Source organism: Wyeomyia smithii, chromosome 3 (assembly GCF_029784165.1).
Source record: "Wyeomyia smithii strain HCP4-BCI-WySm-NY-G18 chromosome 3, ASM2978416v1, whole genome shotgun sequence".
In the NCBI taxonomy this organism is placed as follows: domain Eukaryota; kingdom Metazoa; phylum Arthropoda; class Insecta; order Diptera; family Culicidae; genus Wyeomyia; species Wyeomyia smithii.
In genome coordinates, this window is record NC_073696.1 from 135,903,748 (window position 1) to 135,922,117 (window position 18,370).

The 18,370-nt window shown below is 37.0% G+C and overlaps 1 protein-coding gene across 13 annotated transcripts in view; it reads right to left on the minus strand.

Moving 5' to 3' along the window:
• LOC129729587 (sodium/hydrogen exchanger 9B2) overlaps nucleotides 1–18,370 on the minus strand; it is a 292,387-nt gene that overhangs the window by 173,745 nt on the left and 100,272 nt on the right. For 12 of the 13 annotated variants that reach the window (XM_055688270.1, XM_055688257.1, XM_055688259.1 and 9 more), the window contains 2 exons: nucleotides 4,112–4,256; nucleotides 3,968–4,055 (listed from right to left, as the gene is read on the minus strand). In XM_055688270.1, the coding sequence (XP_055544245.1) occupies nucleotides 3,968–4,055; nucleotides 4,112–4,249 (226 nt within the window). In that variant the 5' untranslated portion in view covers nucleotides 4,250–4,256. Of the gene's footprint in view, nucleotides 1–3,967; nucleotides 4,056–4,111; nucleotides 4,281–18,370 lie in introns of all 13 variants that reach the window. The other variant, XM_055688261.1, reaches the window with a different exon arrangement.

Here is an 18,370-nt window from a genome sequence, read left to right on the forward strand (position 1 = left end):
AGGAGTATGTATAAGAAACATCTTTTACAAAAACTATGGCTTTAAACCGCAAACCAAAATCGCAACGAAAAGCTCATGTCCGCCTAAATTGCTCTACTGTACCACTGTGCAATGAGTTTAGTTACCTTTTTCACCACAAGAGGGGGTGTTCCCTGTCTGTCTTCACAGAAATATATGGGAAATTCGAGAGTGAACTATATTGTTATTTTAAGATATTTGGTGAGATTAAACAGTCTTCATAACACGTTTCTTTTCATAACTTTTGAACCACAAGTTCAATCTTTATGAAATTCAAAACTTAAGGGTTTTCTAGGTAGCCCGTTTTTTTGAGACCAATTTTGTTCAAATCGGTTGTGTAGTTTCTGAGATATTGATGTTTCATGATTTTCACATTTTTAAACATTACCTCTAAACTAAAAATCCGATTACAATAAAATTCTATAGGGTCTTATAGGGCAACAAGACCTTTCATTTGCAATTAATTTCATGAAAATCGGTCCAACCATCTCTGAGAAAAGTGAATGAGAATAAAAATCTGCACATACACACACACACACACACACACACAAAAAATGCTCAGCTCGTCGAGCTGAGTCGAGTGATATATGCCATTCGGCCCTTTGGAGCACTTTTATACTTTCGGTTTTGCAAGTGATTGCTATACCTTTCTAGGAGAAAGGCAAAAATCAACTCTTTTTTTTTAAATTGAAATTTAATGTTATTTTCATTTTTTTTTGGTCAGAATTTTTTTTGTACAGTGTGTATTTTTTATGATGCATTTTTAATTCCCTACAACTCATTCTCAGATAGTTTCATCTATACAACCAACGGTTTCTGGGCTGCAATGCTTCGAATAAAATCTATGCCAAGAGGCATACACCCTTTTAGAATATAACTCATGGTTGTAAAAAATCTCTCCATCTGTGAAAAATGCTCAGTTTGCTAAGCCAAATACGTGTGCAAAGTTTTATTCAAATCAAAAATGGTCGATATTCGACCATAGGTCATTTGGCGCGATTTGTCTCATATACATCGAAATCCTTCGATGCGATTTTCCCGACCGGGGATAATCATTTTATTTTGGTAACCACATTTAACATATTGAAAGCCTTCAAGTCGTTTCTTTCTCATCCTACGAAAACTAAATTCGGCCAGTTACTAAATCCGTTTCGTGGATAAAATAATTCAAGTTGGTACAGTCATCCCAGTATTATGGGTCAACCAGTATTATGGGCCAGTCTACCGTTTGTATTGCTTTTCAACGTATGTCAATAACTTTTAATAGTCAAATTGAAGTTTGATGGACGTGAACAACATTTATCTATATGCGTTTTGTGCGAAACCCCTGCACTAATGAGCTAAACTCTTAAGTTTTCAAATAAATGTCGGTAGACTCTCATCAGCTGATAATTTGTTGTTGTTTTCACCACATTCGCAAAAAGTCAGTCGTGGAAAATAAGGCTAGAGTTCGTGTAAAACATCGTGATTTTCATCAAAATGAAAGAACTATAAATAATTACTATGTATTTATCGAATTATGAAGTATCCGCTCTGGATTTCGCATTTTCACTATTTTTATACGCTATATTGGCCCATAATACTGGTCACGAAATTTGGTTTTCCCAGTATTATGGGCCACCCAGTAATATCGGCTAGGCTATATTTTGTATTAGTTTTCAACGCATATTAATGACTTTTGATAGTCAAATTGAAGTTTAGTGCACTACTGAGCATAATTTTTGAATATATATTTATCGGCATTTTAATTAGTGAAGAAACTGGTACTAACGTTCGTTTATCCTGAATTTTTATGATCTTGCTTTAAAGTCAATATCAACCCTGCAAAACAGTGATTTCTAACCTTTGGTTACTGTACCCAGTTTGGAAATTTAGGCTTCTTATTGGTTTTATAAGCACTTGCTGATCGTTCAGCCCGCATTTTCACAGTTATCAATTACGCTTATGCTCTAAGGCAGCCGACCGAATTTCAGGTTACAGGTGACTGTATCGGTAATCGAACTCCTGCCTTCCAGCTTATAGCACAGCAATCTTTTTCCGACGGAGTTATAAGATTCCTATTGTCAAACCATAGAAAAGCAAAGCAAAGCCTTGGTGCTACGATTCGGAACTCGATTTGATTTATTTATACACAGACTTCGCAACCAACTGTTTTAGTGTACAGGACAATTGCGAGGATAGCGCGCTACGATCCTACTGACACTTACAGTCTTTACCGAGCCGAGACTCGAACTCACGACGACTGGCTTCTTAGGCCAGCGCCGTACCTCGAGACTGTCTGGGAGATATTGTCAAAACATATGAGTACTCAAAACATGAGAAAAACAAACTTTGAAAAAAGGCTGAGCAAAATATTACAATAAAGTGTTATCGAAATTGATTCAATGTCTTTCTGATAGTCTAACCTGCCTCTCGATGTTAACCTCACTGTTAAAATTACTCTTTAAAATAATGTCTCAAAAAAAAAAAACATTCGCCTGGCTCTTAATACTGGGAGCATTGGCCCATAATACTGGGAAAGTCAAAAAGTGGCCCATAATAGAGGGAATCAAAAGAGCATAACATTTTGTAAATTTTTGATTAAATAAGTTGTGTAAGAACGAAAATATATTTTCATCATCAAACTTCAATGTATTTAGCACAAGTTAGTAAAAAAGCGAAGGTTTAATCTTATTTTTTTGATTTTTTATCGTTAAATTAAAAACTCAATTATGCTTAGTTGGCCCATAATACTGGTATGACTGTATTTTCAAGACACCACTTCCAAATAAATAAAATTTTCAGATATGTAAAATCATTTTTCACCTTTGAATTTCATATATATTCCCTAAATACTTTAGACTACAGTCAGGTTTTTTTTTACGCGGTTTTTTTATTACGCGGATTTTTTTCCGAGGTTTTTCTACGCGAATTTTTGAATCAACGCGGTTTTTTACGCGGATTTTTCAATTAACGCGGTTTTTTACGCGGATTTTTGAAATGAACGCGGTTTTTTTCCACGCTACCGCGCTAATTCAAACAAAAAAAAATTCGCGGATTTTCGAATTAACGTGCGTTTTGAACCAGAAACGTTTAAGTGATTATCTATTAAAAGACTTAGTCCAAAAAATACCTTCCGCCCTCCGAAAGATCCGGAATGACAGTCAAAGAGGACAATTTTAAATACTGGTTCTCGGGTTTTACTAAAGCCCTTGCTGGACTACTTAACGCGGATTTTCAAATTAATTTTTTTACGCGGATTTTTGAATTACCGCGGTTTTTACCGCGGATTTTTGAATAAGGCGATATCCATTAATTACGTAACGCAAAAAACCCAATTTCTGGACCCCACCCCCCATGTGTAACGAAACGTAACGCCAACACCTTCCCCCCCATAAAAATTACGTAACGCTGCAGAAGGATTTCCTTGATAAAAATGCTCGTTTTTGAGAGTCTCTCCAGAGATTTTTCGTTACGTAACGCTGAACTCACCTCCCCCCTCCCCTGTGTAACAAATCGTAACGCCCAAGCATACTCCCCCTCCCCCCTATGAGCGTTACGTAATTTATGGATGCCGCCTAAGCGCGATTTTTTTTACGAGGATTTTCGAACCAACGCGGTTTTTTTCACGCGGTTTTTTACGAGGTACGTATCCCCCGCGTAAAAATAAACCTGACTGTATTTTGACTGAGATATCAATTTAAAATTATTATATTTAATTTTAAATTTATTTTTCCGTATCCTACGTTATTTTGTATTTTGATCTGGCAGTTCAGAACAGTAGTTTTTCCCCATTAGTTTGTAGCTTGAAGTAAGCACACTTTCTACGGCAGCACCATTGAATTTGGAGTTGCACTTTGCTTCACAGTGAAACTAAATCACAGAACAAAATCGGTCCATTGATCAAAAAGTAATAGTTTGTTACATGTTTTTTTGAATATTTTTTTCTGTGAATAAATCGTTCTGTTACCGTAACTGTTGATTGATGAACTGTCTAGGTTTGCATTGTGTAAATTACTTTTCCGTCTAACTGGTCCTTCCTCAGAATAATGGGATTGCTGCAATATTAATATTTATTAGAGAAATCACTTCATGTGGGTACCAATTGTCTAACCTGTGATATTTTTCTTTTGTTGTTAGGCTCAAATCCAAAATTATCATGGCCCATTCTACTATCCATAACTGGATCTGTGATAATACTAACGCGTCTTTTGGGTTCATTAGAAACCACCCCATCATCACTATTAGGCATTTTTAGGCTGTAAATAAAAAAAGGGTTAAAACTGCGAGATTTACCAGGGTAATTGAAAAAATCCATCCTCATTTAAATTTTAGTTTGAGTTTTCTCATCTGTTGGAGGTGGTTTTTTCGTGAAGGGGAAAACAGCGATACGTAGGAATATTCTATTGCTTTTATAAAAAGGTATGTACGAATATGAGAACTCTTCTTGTAATAAGAATCATATTGTATCGTTGGAATTGAATTATTAAGCTGTAATTGGAAAAGTTTTTCTAAGCCTAACTTTTTATTAAAAACATGTAGTACACTTCTCCATCCAAAACTTTTTACCGAAAGTTTTGAAATAATGTCAAGTTTCAGAAAAAAATAATGTCAAGGGAACTATTTGTTATATTATTATTATTAAATTTATCTTTTATTTCTCCATCCTGGACTTTTTACCTAGCGGTGAGACCTAGCCTTTCTCATTCGTACTGTTTTATTTGTTGGAAGAGATTTACCAAAAAGTTCAAATTTTATAAAAAAAATATATCTTGATAGTAATAAAATTGGGTAGCCAACAGCCCAATTATTCCGAATATTTCAAACTAAACACTCACACGCATACTAACATTCATTCACACATACAAACATGTACAGATACATACACACATACAAATTATATTCGGAGAAATACATTTCGAATATATTGGGCGAATTCGTTTTTATGATTATCACGTCACTGTGGGTTTTACAGGTAGAGGCCTGGAATCAACTTCAGATTTCATGTTGAAATCCGAAATTGCGGCTTCCGTCATTTGGAATACATCCTAGAATTGTCAAATGCGATACAATAAAGGTAATTCCACTCTTTGCTTTCCAAGCATAGTGATGTTGTATTTCAAGTAAATGAATTTCATTATGATGAAAGTTTTGTTCAAATAAGTTATGTAATCTTTGAGATAAGAGACTTCCGTTATTTTTAAAATTTGATTGAAGTAAAAATCTGACTGTTGTAATATAATTTAGAATCTTTGGGACAACTTGAACTTCTATTTGACTCTAAGAACGCTGGAATCGGTCCAGCCATCACCGAAGAAAGTGAGTCAGTTTAAAAGTCTTCGGAGTACATTACTTTTCAGAACTTTTGAACCACATGTTCATTTATTGTGATATTCATTAGTTAAGGGCATTGAAGGTAGCCCGTTCATTTGATTTCAACCTTGTTCAGATAGGTTGTGTAGTTTCTGTGGTAATGAAGTTTTGTGATTTTCACATTTTGGTACATAACGAACAAAATAACAGTCTGATTACAGAGTAATCAAATTGTGTATTATGGGGTAGTTGGACCTTTCATTTGACACTAATTTTGTGAGAATCGATCCAACCATCTCTGAGCAAAATGAGCGAGTTCAAGCAGTCTCTGGAATATGTATTTTTTTAAAACGTGATTTCACATTTTCAATAAATAATAAAATTCATTTGTTTAAAAAAAAAACGACTGGAACGGTTAGTTTAACGGATTTATCGGCTTAATCTACACGGACTGATTACGTATACAAGCAAAAACGATCTGTTTCTTCTTATTCCGACAGTTTCGGTGACTGTATTTCACCGTCACCGGAATAAGAAGAAACAAATCGTTTTTGCTTGTATACACGGTCTGATTAGGCCGATTAATCCGTTAAAATAATAAAATTCAATTGGATCTTATGGGGCTACTAGGCCTTCATTACAATACTAATTTTGTGAAAATCGATCCAGTCATCTTTAAAAAAAATGAGTGAGTTTTAAAGCCTCCGGAACACGTTTCTTTTAATAACTTTTGAACCACATGTTTAATGATAAAAACCATTAGTTAAAGATTTTCGAGGCACTCTTATCTTTTGATCTCAGTTTTGTAAAAATTGGTTGTGTCGTTCAAGAGATAATATAGTTTCGTGATTTTCACATTTTGAAACATAGTGCCCAAACTAAAAGTACGATGACCGAAAACTTCGATAGCATTCTATGGGGCCACTAGGCTTTTCATTTGTAAGTGATTTCGTGAAAATTGGTTAAGTCATCTCTGGGAAGAGTGAGTTTAAGCAGTCTTTGGAATATATTTTTTTTTTTAACTTGATTTCACATGTTTATAAATAACGAACAAATATATATTGTCCGATTAAAATGAAATTCATTAGTAACCTATGGGGCAACTTGATCTTTCATTTGACACTAATTTTGTGACAATCGGTTCAGCCATCTCTGAGAATAATGAGTGAGTTTATACTGGATAACGCTCTGGATAACCTCTGGTTTTATTCATTTCGTCAAGCAAATGTAAACTACAGTTATAATAATACAATGTTTTCTCATATTCTATACATTATTTCCAGTAGTTAGTCGTTTTGAAGTAGAATACTTCTCTCAGGTAGTTCGGCTACATAGGGATGTGAAATGAAAATCTAAAACCGAAAAAAGTGAAAAATATGTCCAATTTCAAATGCTAATAAATCGGTTAGTATTCAATGGATTTCCTTCGTTCTTGCAGCAATAGATTGGAAAATCTTCTAAGATTCTTCCCAAAATAAGATAATTGTAATTTTATTATTCACACTATTGTACTATTGAAAATAGTCAAGCCTTGTCAAAATGAAAAATTCGACCCCTGATTGGTCGTTATATGCTTGCTTCCCAAGCACGGTCGACAGAATCATATACCTTGCAATTGAAAACATGCTATTTGGCCTATATAAGAGCCTGTTTCAGCCGGAGCCGCTCATAATAGTTCTGAACAGCAACGACAGCAGTCCTCCCTTAGCAGCAGCGGGAGCGAGCAGTGGGTACCATCGATAGCGGAAAGCGGCCACAACTGTGGCATGGCTGTGGATAGGCGTAGCAGTTCCAGCGGATCTCACCATCGATAGCAGCAGGGCCAGCAGATGCAGGCACAGTGGATATCAATGGCGGCCACAACTGTGGCATGGCTACGGATAGTGTTGCAGTTGCTCAGCAGTTAGGCCAGCGTATAGCGGCCACAACTGTGGCATGGCTATGCATAGCGTAGCATCAGACAGCGACAACAGCAGTCGTCCTTCCTCAGCAGCAGCACTAGCCCTGTGGTTGGTCACCACGTCTCAGGAGCAGCGCGGTTTTTCTCAGCGTGTGTCGCCAGACAGCCATTATTCCCCCCGTGTTGGGGCAGCATGAAGATTGCCATCAGGAAATCCAATTTTGGAAATCAAAATGCCTTTTTGAAGGCAAATAAACAAGTCATTGAAAGTTAATAATTTTTGTCAACGCAAGCAAGCATTCTGTGTTGCATCCTAGCAATTTAAATTTGTCGCACCCGTCTAATTTACTGAATGTGAAATAGCTTCCACAGTGCATGTTGTCCGTGTATCTTAATTCCCCCAATGTTAGGGCAGCTCAAAGGTTGTAATTAGCAATCGATTTTGAACAGCAAAATGCTTTTTTGAAGGCAAATAAAAAATAATTGAAGGTTAATAATTTTCTGGCATCAACACAAGCAGACATTCTGTGCGGGATGCAATCAAATTCTGTTGTAGTTGTCTAATTTTTACTTTATTTAGTAAACTCCCCACTGTAGGGGCAGCGCAAACGCTGCGATCAGCATAACCGACATTGAATAATTAACTGCCCTGTTAGTACGCATTCACAAAAGCAGTTAGTTCGACTATGCAGAGCTAATATGAAGTCGATTCAATCAATCAGCATAAACAGAATTTCGTCGTCTCCCAGCTGCCAAGTTGCAACATGATGCAACACGCGAGCAAACGAAATCGCTTGATGTTACAAACCGCAATAAGATACGGGTTAAAACCGTTGCGTGTGTGAGAGCACCATCGGTGTTTATTCGCTGGATACACTATCTACTGTCTACTGAACGCAATAATCTGCTTACATGCGACACGGGGACGGGAACATTTTCTTCAACGAAGCTGCGCAACACGACACAGAACATGTTATTTTGTTGCTTCAATGAGAGTGCTATCGGTCCGGCTCGACAAGAAATTATTTTTGTGCATCCGTGCTACGAAACTGAGGAAAAACTTATCAAATGATCGCTCTGAGCCATGAGCTATATCATTCCACCACGTACGTGAAATAATTCATTCCTATTTTCATCCCTATATAAGAGCCTGTTTTAGTCGAAGCCCCTCATAATAGTCCTGAACAGCGACAACAGCAGTCTTCCCTTAGCAGCAGCGGGAGCAGAGCAATGGGTACCATCGATAGCGGATAGCGGCCACAACTGTGGCATGGCTGTGGATAAGCGTAGCAGTTTCTGCGGATCTCAGCATCGCATCGATAGCAGCTGGGCCAGCAAAAGCAGGTACAGCGGAAACCAATGGCAGCGTTTAGCGGCCACAACTGTGGCGTGGCTACGGATAGCGTTGCAGTTGCTCAGCAGTTGGGCCAGCGTATAGCGGCCACAACTGTGCCATGGCTATGCATAGCGTAGCTGTTACAGTGGGTATATCAGCATCGATAGTAGCAGGGTCAGCTGATGCAACGACACTCCCTTCACTAAAATGCTGTTGCAATGTGATAGCGGGAAGCATCAGCAGCAGGCTTGCATGAAGTGAATACATCAGCCAGCAACTTTCTCTAAGGCCTCTGCCATAGTAGACGCGAAAAGCGGTGCAACCGATTCGCTCGGCCGTAGGTTAATGTACAGCTCTACTGATGGCTGTACATTAACCTACAGCCGAGCGAATCGGTTCGTGTCGCTTTTCGCGTCTATTATGGCAGAGGCCTAATGGGAAAGTTGTATCATTTTGTTCAGAAGAATATTATTGTCGGTAATATTACAGAGATGCGATTGCGTAAATCCAATTTCGAATTTAAAAATTGTTCTTTTGAGAACAAATAAAACACTTATTTGAAGAGTTAATAGCTTTTGGTACCAATAGCAGTATAGTGACAGCCTCAACGGTAGATGCAGATGCAGCCGGTACTTCCCTGAGGCCGATGTAAAGGTAAATGGGAGCAGCACGGCGAAACAGACGCGCGTCATTTTTCGTTGTTGATATTCCCCACATGAAACGACGCGCTTTCGTATGATAGCGGTGGTATTAGCGGTAGATGCATTTGCCAACAAGCCGTGTCTAGTTTTCAATGTGGAAACACCTTTCTCATTGTGTTGACCGTGCGCCTTAGTCCTCACTATCAAGGTAACACAGAGATGTAAGATAAACACTACATCCTATGATAAATTGATCAATTGTCCTTATGAGGACAACAAATGAATTAATGAAGATTTAATTTTGAATTAGAATACTTCTCTCAGGAAGTTCGGCTACATAGGGATGTAAAATAAAAATCTAAAACTGAAAAAAGTGAGAAAAATTTCAAATGCTAATAAATCGGTTAGTTTTCGATGGATTTCCTTCGTTTTTGCAACAATCGATTAGAAAATCTTCTAAGATTCCTACCAAATGCATGAAATTGCAATTTTATCATTCGAACTATTGTACTATTGAAAACTCTTAAGCCTTGTCAAAACACAAAATTCGACCTCTGATTGGTCGTTATACCGCGCTTTCCCAAGCACGGTCGGCAGAGTTATGGACCTAGTAAATTGGGAATGCATCATTTGGCCTATATAAGAGCTTCATCAGTTAATGAACAAACATTTCATCGGATATTAAATTGAACAACTGAAATTTGAAGAACACAAATGATTATTTGAAGAGTTAATATTTTCTCGTTTTGCGCTATAATTCAAAGTTAATTATCTTCCTCTACATGCATACTCTGATTATTATTAAGTGTTTGCGTCGCTTAGTGTTTGGCTACGGTCATGCAGAACGCAAATAACGGAGCGATGCGATTCGGCAAGACGAAATCTGTTGAAATGTATAGCTCTACTTCGCCTTAAAAAGAGCTGTACATTTCACCACGGTAAGGCGAATCGCATCGCGCCGGCATTCGCGTTCTGCATAACCGTAGCCTTTGTTCCGTTCCCGTTCAATGATGTCGTATTAAATGTGCATATTACAATTCGGCAGCACTTCAACGTCTCATTTGCACAAAATTTAAAAATATTCAATGAACTTCATTCAAAATATCAGACAAAAAGAAATTACTATACTGCCAATTAACGGTCAACGTTTATTTACTAGAAAAAATGACTGACACGCAAGCAGCCGGGTTATCTTTCTTGTAAAAGTATTCTACTTCAACCTTGCGGTCGTGGCTTTGCATACAACCTTCTTGTGATTTTTATTTTTTTTATTTGATTTCTGCCCATAGTTATGTCGATATTTTCGCAGTGCTGATTATAGTGACGCATCATGCAATTTATGGGGCCATTTTTTGAGTGGTTAGTTCTGTGAGAGTTTTCCGAAAATATTTTACGATTTCTTAATTGACGACTGGGTGCATAAAAATTTAGTTTAGTAATTTAGAAGATTGCACGCGTTGAGAAATAATGTCATTGATAATGTAGAGCATTGAAAATTCGCGGCGTTCTTTAAGTGCTTGTATGTCTATAAGCATGCAGCGTGCTTCATATGATGGTAAGGGAAATGCAGTCCAATTTAGCTTACGAAGCGCATACAAAAGAAATTGTTTTTGGGCAGATTCAATGCGTTCTTCATGTGTTACAATATAGGGATTCCATACAATGCCACAGTGTTCCAGAATTGGTTGGACGTATGTAACATATAATAGTTTGATTGTATATGGGTCTTGAAAATTATGGCCAAAGCGTTTTATAAAGCCCAGCATACTATTTGCTTTGTTGAATATTGTGTTATGATGTTCTATAAATGTTAGTTTGGAGTCTAAGACTACGCTTAGATCCCTTACGGTTTTACAATTTTCTACTGGTTGGTTTCCTAAGAAAATGTCTGTTGGTGGTGTTACTGTTTTTCTGCTGAAGGCTTTTGTTGCACCAAGTGTAGAATACATTAATTTCATTTAGGAATATTTCGAAGTCTTCTGCATTTCATGTTGTCAGCATATACAAGCACATGTATTGATTTAATAAGAAAGGAAATGTCATTCACGTAGAATATGAAAGAAGAGGACTCAAGTGAGAAACTTGAGGAACCCAGGAAGTTACTTCTATTGGGTTTGAGAAGGAATTTTGAAAGCGGGCTATTTGTGTTCGTTTTGTTTAGTATGACTGCAGCCATTCCAAAAATTTTGTTATAATGGCAATTCCACGATAATTACGAATGTCAGATTTAGCGCCAGATTTAAAAATTGGCACTAAATATGAGGTTTTCCAGAGTTCTGGAAAAATTTCATTCTTCAGAGACATAATAAAAAGGTGTAGTAAAGGTATAGATAGTTCTTCTGCCAAGTTTTTGAGAAAAATTGGTGCTATTCTGTCAGGTCCAGGACTTTTCGTAGCGTCTAAATTTTTAAGTGCTTTTTGAGTTTAAGTTTGACAGATAAAGAATTCGAATATTCACGAAAATACAAGAAATATTCGCGGTCGCGGTCTGTTTCTTCAAATGTGGTGTATATTTCTTGAAAAAAAGTGGCAAAAAGACTACATATTTCATTACTAGTATGTCCTACATTACTGTCAAGATGCATTCGTGATGGAAAGTTGTTACTTTTTAGTTTGGTTTTTACGTAATTGAAGAAGTTCTTAGGGCAAGACTTGATTTGATGTTCGATTTTACGGTTACTTCTTCATGTGCAATTTTAATGGCTGCGTCAAGTTGACAGCAAATTTCTTGGTAATTTTGAAGATTTTCGCTATTGTTGTCTTTTTGTATATTATATGTGCTTTTTGTTTTCTATTTTTTAGGTTCTTCAAGTGTGGATTAAGCCACACTGGACATTTGTTGGTGTTCGTTCGTCTTCTTTTTTTTAGTGGTACATTTTCTGATATAATTTGATTAATTATTTCATAAAATTTTGATACTTTTTCGTTGACATTTCCTTCTTTACAAATTATACTATGCCAAATGCGTAGTCTACGTTTGACTTGTTCGAAGTCAGTTTTGTGGTATTCCGGTACATCCTCGTACTTTACTTCTGGTTTCATGTTAGACATAATAGATTCTAGAGTTTTGAAAAATAATTCATATGAATGTATATGAGCATGTTACGGTGGAAAGTACACGGAACAGAAGATATGTTCTTCACCTGCAATAAATGCTTTGGCCCATACATGTTCAAATTCTTCATATTGGTCGGATATCATTTCTTCAGAAGTAAAGTCTACAATAATGGCAATGAGGACTCCACCGTCTGACTTTTTTCGACTGGTAGACAAATTCCTGTCGTGCCGAAATACATTAAAATTACTACTTCTTCGCTTCTTACGCTTTCGTCCCAGCTACTTTCAGTTCCTAAAATTATTTTGAAAGATGATGACAATAGGTTTTGCTGAATTTCTTCCATTTTGCTTGGGCTTTTCATGCGATTGAAATTCTGACAGTATAAAAGAATTTCAGTCGCATTCTGTCAAGGAAGCTGTTGTGAATTTGAAAATGTTTTTGGAAAAATATTGGGATTACAATTAATATTTTCTTCTTCAGCAGAGGAAGTCAGACTAATTGAAAGTTCAGCATTCTGTTCAGAATGCGGAAAATGTCCAGGTGAGCTTACGTTAATACTAGCCAGATGGGGCGTCTTTACTTGTAAAATTTTTTGGTGCTTTCACGTAATTGCTGTAGACGCTTTGTTCGTTCGCTTGTCAGAAAATTCTTATGTGACAACAAGTCGGCTTCGAGTGGTGTGAGTCCAAATTCCTGATGAACTTCGATAAAAATGTTCCGTAGATGGTCGGGAGTTGTGGGAAGACCTTCCGATGCTAAAAGCATTCTGATGCTGGTTGGCGTTCGCCTTTCTACACATACTGATGACGGTTGGTCGTTCATGAATGCCAGGTACAAGCGCACTATGCGGGTCGCGAAGTCTTGCTTTTAAAAAGCGCCCGTCGCCGTTTGTTGATTGCTGCGTTAAACGCACTATAGGAGGCCGCATTGGATCTAGCTCGAATTGGCTGTCGTGCGGTGATGATGACGATGAAGGTGTACTATTCGCGACTACGAAGTTGAAAGAGATTTAAAAGGCTGTTCGCAACTAGGCGAACTCTCATATGCAATTGTCAAAATGTTTGTGATGACAAAAGCAAAAATATTTCCTTCCTTCTTTTTTTCATGCAAAAACCAAACAAATATCAGCACCTTCGAAGTCGCGAATCGTTGTTGATGCTGCTGTTATTTTCTGTCTGGTTATTACAAGTCTTTCCAGTTCGGTACGAGTTGATAGTTTCGCCTTTTTGGAAATTGATGAATTTTTGGAATTTGATGAATTTAGAATTTCTAATGTCCTTATTTTGTTGTCCAGAGAAATGTATGCGTGCTGCGGCCAATAATTCCTTGTCAAGAGGTAAAAATGAAGGTGATGTGTTGCGCTGCGTGATGGTTCCAGTTTCGTTGCTGTTGTTGTTACTGTAGTTGTTGATATTGTTGTTGCTACTGTTGTTGTTATTTATGCGGATGTTACTGTTGTTTCTGCTACAATAATGTTATTATTGTTGTTCGTACTAGAGTTGTGATTGAAATGTTGGTTGCGCTGCTTCCGTTGCTTTCGCCTTTGCTTGGCTATGTCTTCTTTTTTTTCTTGCAGACGAGGTAAACGCTGCTTTGCGTCATATTGTGACCAGTCGCATTTCCATATTTTTTTGCTTCCAATGAAGCGTCAGTCAGAAGTTGATTCATTATTGCTGACGAAGTTCTGATGAGCTTGCAGTGGGATAGACGATGAGTGCGTTTCCGGCGGGACATTAACGGGTGCAGGTATTCTTTTTGCCATTTCTTCCATATGAGACTTAACGTCACGCGTAAGGGCAGCACGAGATTCAGCTAAGTCATTTTTTAGGGTAGTGATTAATCTATTGATTGAGTCTGTCGTTGCATTTGTATTTGGTGTTATTGTTGCTACAGCTGCTGTTGCTGCCGGTTTGGCCACCGGTTTAACAGCTGATGTGGTGTCCGAAGGTGTGTCGAAAAATGATGATATTGTATTTTTAATTTCAGCTGTACTGGCTTCGTTGCTGCTGGCAATGCTAGAAATGCTTCAGTTTATTTCTTTAAGCATTTTTTCTGCATGCGCTCCGACTGCCGCTGGCTGTGGTGTCCGTAGGTGCGTCGAGAAGCGAGGATAGGCATTGTTGTTACTTGCGGCAATAGAAATGTTATGTTTGATTGAATTTAGGGTTTATTCTATTTCCTCGAGCGAAAAGACGTGAGTCTTGCTAAGTGTTTGATAATTTGTGAGCAATTTACGGTTTGTTTCCATCGATTTGCCAATATTTTCTGTAATGTTTTTAAGTTGCGCTGTTAATGCCTTCAGGTTGGGTTCGGTCTCGAATCTCTCCTGATAGTCCTGGCATAGCGGCAGCATGAAGGTACGAAGGATTTCCTCGTGGTTCCTCTGAGCACCTATGCACGCAGCATGGAAAGTGCGGTTGCAAGTTCCATGACAACGCCAGAGGAAGTGGCTGTCGCTTTGGGCACAGTTAATTATTCCACACTCCATTGAACTATTTCACTGTTTCACTCGCTTCATGAATAAGTAAACGTAGCACGAGCACGAAAAAAAAGAATAAACTACGTAAAGAGCTGATGCGCGTTTATCGCGTGGTCGGTTAAAAAATGTTTATAAAGAAAAAGTTAAATATTAAAAATGTGTGCTAGAGCGCAGCAAATGCGCGTCCGAACTCTACGACGGTTCGATGTGAAATTTTTAGGGGTAAGCGGGGTGAGACCGCTCCCTTAAGCAATTCTGTTTATAGAAAATACAGTTGCGGCTGTTATTTTTATGATGATTGAAATTTTTTCTTTTCTAAGTTTTAACTGTTTTATTTTTTTATTATTCAAGTTTAAATCAATGTTTAGGTAAATTAATGTTCAAATCAATTATTCAAGTTTAAATCAATGTTTAGGTGTTGTGGTTTTCAAATAAAAATATTTTCTTTATAAAATTTGAGCTATTTGAGAATTTTTTTTACTACATGCCCTAACAACCATCAAAGCTCATCTAGCTTTTTGTAGATTTTGCAGGCAAAAATTTTGAATGATTATTTTAAATTAAATTAAAAAAAATATATTTTTAATTCTATTTTTTAGCTTTCTTTTAATTTTTTTACAGTGTATACTTTTTTCGGGAGGACAAAACTACTATTTTCAACTCTGCCGATTATGTCATACCGATCAAACAAACCGTCCTGGCTCTAAAATTATTTTTGTTCATTAATACTATTTTTACACAAGTTTACTTTTTTCAAAAATTAGTCTTGTTAAAAAAATGTTACTAGAAAAACTTCATCCAAATCAAAAGCATTTGGGTCCTGAAGTAAAAAAACAAATAGTTATATACGAGGCGGTTTTACCCTATGTATAGTGGGCGGCTTTTCCCCCAGTGGAACATTTTCATATTCCACCGAAAAAGTTTTCAAAATTACAAGATTACTCACAGCTTTCAGGCAATACAATTGGGGCCTGTTTCTTGCATTTTTTTTCAACTTTTTCCGTAAGACATTACGCGACCTAATAACAATACTACGTACTTGTAAAGTGATTTTCCTATGTACAAAGTTTTAAAGTCGTTAAAAAACTTGAATAATTTATAATTCGAATAGTTTGAACGTTTTTAATGAAACTACTCGAGGCGGGTCTAAATTCCCCATGCGAAGATAAACAAAACGCTTGCAGTGCAACTAATATAACTCCAATTTTTGTTATCGTATATTATTAAACGTTTTGCCTTTCTCCTAGAAAGGTATAGCAATCACTGGAAAAACCAAAGGTATAAAAGTGGTCCCAATGGCCGAATGTCATATACCACTCGACCCCTTTCGACGAACTGAGCATTTTCTGTATGTATGTATGTATGTGTGTATGTGTGTATGTGTGTGTGTGTATGTGCAACTTTTTTTTCTCACTCACTTTTGTAATATCTTATTTGACCGGTAGGGAAGTGATAATAATTCCGTCTAGAACACTCGGTGGTTGAGGTAACAATGTCTTTATTCAGGGTAAGTTTTAGCCTGGCTTGAAGCATGGCTTGGAGCATGGCTTGGGGCATGCTGACTAAGGTACATTTTTAATCGAACACATATGCAGTGGGAACGGTAGAAATGATCGTTCCCACGATGTCATAGTGCCGCGTGTGTTATATCATATTACTCGAGCTCGATGGAATAATGTAGGTATGCTACACCTTCCCCGTTTGGAAAGAATGACGCTATGGATTAAGTTATTCCTTGTCAGCACGCTTCTAAGCTTAATAAGATCTAATGTTATAATAATTGTATTAATAATTTTTGTTCTTTTGTGTACTTTGAAATTATATAACTTCTACCCCCTGATGGGAAGGTTTAGCTTCTGAATTTTATCAGTCTGCTTTTGTGAACTTCTAAACGCTTGTTTTTGTCCTTAACTATGGTAGCATTCGAAACGTTTGTATTTACCACTTTGTAGGGACCGTCGTTCACTTGGTCGAGTTTTGTTCTGTTTTCTAATGCTAGGTATACAATGTCTCCGATATTGATGTTTTCTGAATCTGTTTTTATCTTTTTATTGAGTTCTAGGGTTCTTCTTTCCTTTGTTTTTTGGATAGTGTCTAAAACTTGTGTATGCGCAACTTGGAGTCTGTACTTCATTTCCGAGTTGTAGGATTCGTGATTATAAAATGGATTAATTTCTGATGGCATAAATTCGAAAATGTTAGATTTACGAGCAAACAACAATTCGAACGGGGTGTAGTTGTGCTCGAGATTTGGGGTCGTATTATAACAGAAGCTATAATATGGCATCCAATTGTCCCAATCATTAGTTCGTTCATTACAGAAAATTCGCAGGTACTCATTCAAGCACCTATGATTTCTTTCCAGTGCGCGTATTGTTTGGGGGTGATAGGCAGCTGAACATGAATGTGTTATTTGTAGTGTTCTGCACACTTCATCAAAGACAGCCTTGAACTCTGTTCCTTGATCTGTTTTAATTTTTGCGATTTGTCCAAATGTTAGAATGCATTTTTCGACTACCGCTCTAGCCATAGTTAGTGCTGTTTTATCTGGTATCGGTACTAGAATAATAAATGGTAAAATCGCATTGCATTGATACTGCATAACGGTTTCCATTCTCTGATAGCGGAAATGGTCCGACAGTATCAATCGATACGACTTCGAAAGGTTTCACGGGTGTAGTCGTGACTACTGCTGGGGCTTGTAACTTGGTAAAGTGCTTATTTAGTTTGCATTGGGTACAATTTTTTACGTAATTAGTAATAATTTCCTTCATATTGTGCCAAAAATAGATTGGTCTCAGTTTTTTATAAAGTCGGTTAATTCCTATATGTCCTCCGCCGGGTGTATTATGATATTGATAAAGGATGTTTCCAATGTCAATATCGTTTTTCACAAATTTAGGTTTTTCAAATATTATTATGGTAACATTCCTGAGAATTTTGTTACCTATTTCCTTAAGTAAGTTGGTGTCAATGTAATTGAAAATTAAATCATTATTTGCAATTGCGAATTGCTTGGCCATTTTCTTTATTTTTGAATAATTTGTAGTCATTCTTGTGTAAGGGATCCCTTTATCGATAACCTCGAATGCTTTCTGCAGCATGGGTTTCAATAATTTATTATTATTCAATTCGAGATTTCGCACTAATGCAAAGCTCTTTTTATAGTTTTTATTAAATAAATGCAAATCTATCTTATTTGTATTTTGGTTATATAAGAAGCCTAATTTAGGTGAATCAAATGTTTCTAAGCCGTTGGTAGCATCAGCCACTCGGAGTTGATCAGATTCCTGTGGAGCAGGCTGAACAGTTGATTCTTTATTGTTATTTTTGGTCATTGACCTTGTAATAGCATATATGTTTTTAAGTTCGTGTATATCGAGGTTTACTCTAGAGAGAGCGTCTGATACTACTACCTTTATATATTGCACTGTGAAATCGTACTCCTCCAAATCTAGTCGCATTTGCGTTAGTTTGGATGATGGGTCTTTCATAGTGAATAAATAAACAAGTGGTCGATGGTCGGTTTTAATGATGAATTTTCTTCCATATACGTATGGTCGGAAAAATTTGATTGCCCAGTGGATTGCGGCAAGTTCTCGCTCTATAGTTGATTTATTACTTTCGCCTTTTCTGAATGTTCTAC